The sequence below is a fragment of the Corvus brachyrhynchos genome, unplaced genomic scaffold, assembly GCF_000691975.1.
Source record: "Corvus brachyrhynchos isolate BGI_N302 unplaced genomic scaffold, ASM69197v1 scaffold130, whole genome shotgun sequence".
NCBI classification, from domain to species: Eukaryota; Metazoa; Chordata; class Aves; order Passeriformes; family Corvidae; genus Corvus; species Corvus brachyrhynchos.
Window position 1 is genome coordinate 1,507,136 of NW_008236193.1, and position 2,368 is coordinate 1,509,503.

Consider the following 2,368-nt stretch of genomic DNA (forward strand, 5'->3'; position numbering starts at 1 on the left):
GGGAAAGAGCTAGAACAAGGGGAGGAAAACAACCATGTAGGGAGCACCAGGGGAGAGGCTTGGGTGTGGGGCAAATCAACTGGGAATAGGAGTGGGGAAGGTAGGGATGAACCACTGGGGTACAGAAAACATATGAAAATACAGTAAAAACCTCGCATCACCACAAGGCAGATCCACATTGCCTATCCCATGAGATTCAGAAAGGGCTTTGAGCCCCTTTTCCAGGAACAAGGACGCGTGGGGAGGTACAGACCAGCCCTCAGCACGGGAAATCGGAAGCCGGTCAGTTAAAGCAAGGCCGTGTGCTGGTGTGGGCAGAGCTGCTAGGATGCTTCCCACCAGGCAGAGCAGGACTTCAGCGGGGGAAGAGGGAAGGACGTGAAGTGGCAAAGCTGTGGTCAGCAAACCTGCCCTAAGCTGGGACAGGGGGTCTCTCCTGGAGGAGCTGGGGGAGCACTGGCCCATCTGCCCTGAGTGCTGGCTCCTGCCTGCAGTGCACAGCCATGTGAGAAGATGTGGCAGATGACGGCTGTAGGAAGAGCCAGAGTTAATTCCAGGGTCATCCAGTCTTCCCTCAAAGACGGGAAGGCAACTTAACACTTGCCTGGCTTCCTAGAAACAACATGATTTGGAACACAATGCCTCCCACTAGAACTTAGCTGGGGTTTCCTGCAGGAGCCAGCATATCCCCACATGTTCTGTCCTTGGCTCCTGCTGCAGCAAGTGGTCAGGTACCCTGGGCACAGAGCCCATGGAACACTCAGACGCTTACAGACTGGTTTTGTGGCATCCTCTGGAGTGCTCAGGAGCACTGGAAAGAGGACCAGCATGCACTCCAACACAGAGGCATGCTCTGTGTCCTGTTGCCTCAGCAAAATTATTGCTTATTTAGCCATTCTTACTGTTGTCTCCACTGTACATCCTCAGCTTTGCCTTGGTGCCGTTGTGTTTCTGAAGAAAGGGCATTGGCCTGACAGAGCCACCAAGCCTTGAGCGTGTGCTGGAGCAGTACTGGGAGCCTTGGGCTGTGCCTTGGGCTGGGTGTGCACTCTGGCAGTGCTGGAGTGCTGGGGCAGTACATCCAGCACAAAACACGGCACTGGCAGCATCTTCCTGGTGGCTGACCCTGGCTGCCAGTGTGGGCACACAGGTCCTCTCCTGCCAGAACTCTTTCCTCTTACAGGACCGTGGCTCTGCCCTTGGGAAGGGCATTGGGGGTGAGTGACAAGCAGAGGCCCAAAGTTCAGACCAATGTCACGCTGGAAGGCTTCTACATTCTGCTGGGCAAAACCCCAAAGAAGGTGAGTGTCCCCTGTGTCTCATTGTCCCAAGAGCCCAGGCGAGCAACACCTCTTTCTGTCTCTACCCCAGGCCCGGCAAACTGGCCTCACAAGCAAGGCAGTTACTGTTAAGCACTTTTCCTGGGAAAGATGTATAAGCAGATATTGGAGCAGCTTCCAACATGTTCAACAGCTGCAATTGCAGCACCTCCTGACCTGCTGCATGTCAAACACAGCAGCTGCTGTGAGAGCTGCTGGCTCTGGCAAGAAGGCAGCCACCACCCCTTTGGGTAGAGTCTATTACAGCTGCTTATTTTTGGCAGAACTGCAAGTCCTTCAGAATCACAGAATCATTTAGGTTGGAAAAGCTCTCTGAGATCACCAAGTCAAACCATTCTCCCAGCACTGCCAAGGCCATCAGTACGTCCCCACGTACCACATCTACAAATGTTTTAAATCTCTTCAAGAATGAGGACTCCACCACTCTCCTGGGTAGCCTGTGCCAGGGCTTCAAGTTTTTCCAATCTAAACCTCCCCTGGCACAACTTGAGGCCATTTCATCTTATTCTGTCAGGGAGTTGCAGAGAGCAAGAAGGTCTTCCCTGAGCCTTCTTCACCCTAGGCTGAGCCCCGCCAGCTCCCTCAGCTGCTCCTCATCAGATTTGTGCTCCAGACCCTTCCCCAGGCCTGTTCCCTTGACTGGACATGCTACAGCCCTTCAATGACTTACTTGTCATGAGGGGCCTAAAATTGAACCCAGGATGTGAAATGCCTCACCAGTGCCCAGCACAGGGGGACAGTCACTGCCCTGGTCCTGCTGGCCACACTATGGCTGGTACAGGCCAGGTGCCATTGGCCTTTTTGGCCACCTGGACACTTCTGGGCTCATGTTCAGCCACTATTCACCAGCACCCCCAGGCCCTTCTCTGCTGGCAGCTTTCCAACCACTCTGCCCCAAACCTGGAGTGTTCCATGGGGCTCTTGTGACCCAAGGGCAGGGCCTGGCACTTGGCCTTGTTGAACCTCACACCACTGGCCTTGGCCCATTGATCCGGCCGGTCAAATTGCCTCTGCAGAGCATTCCTGAC

The 2,368-nt window shown here is 54.5% G+C and overlaps 1 protein-coding gene across 5 annotated transcripts in view; it reads left to right on the top strand.

Moving 5' to 3' along the window:
• Positions 1 to 2,368, top strand: part of LOC103620994 (ceramide synthase 4) — a 15,954-nt gene that overhangs the window by 4,467 nt on the left and 9,119 nt on the right. For all 5 annotated transcript variants that reach the window (XM_008639742.2, XM_017739570.1, XM_017739578.1 and 2 more), the window contains one exon: positions 1,184 to 1,301. In XM_008639742.2, coding sequence (XP_008637964.2) covers positions 1,184 to 1,301 — 118 coding nt within the window. The remainder of the gene's footprint in view (positions 1 to 1,183; positions 1,302 to 2,368) is intronic.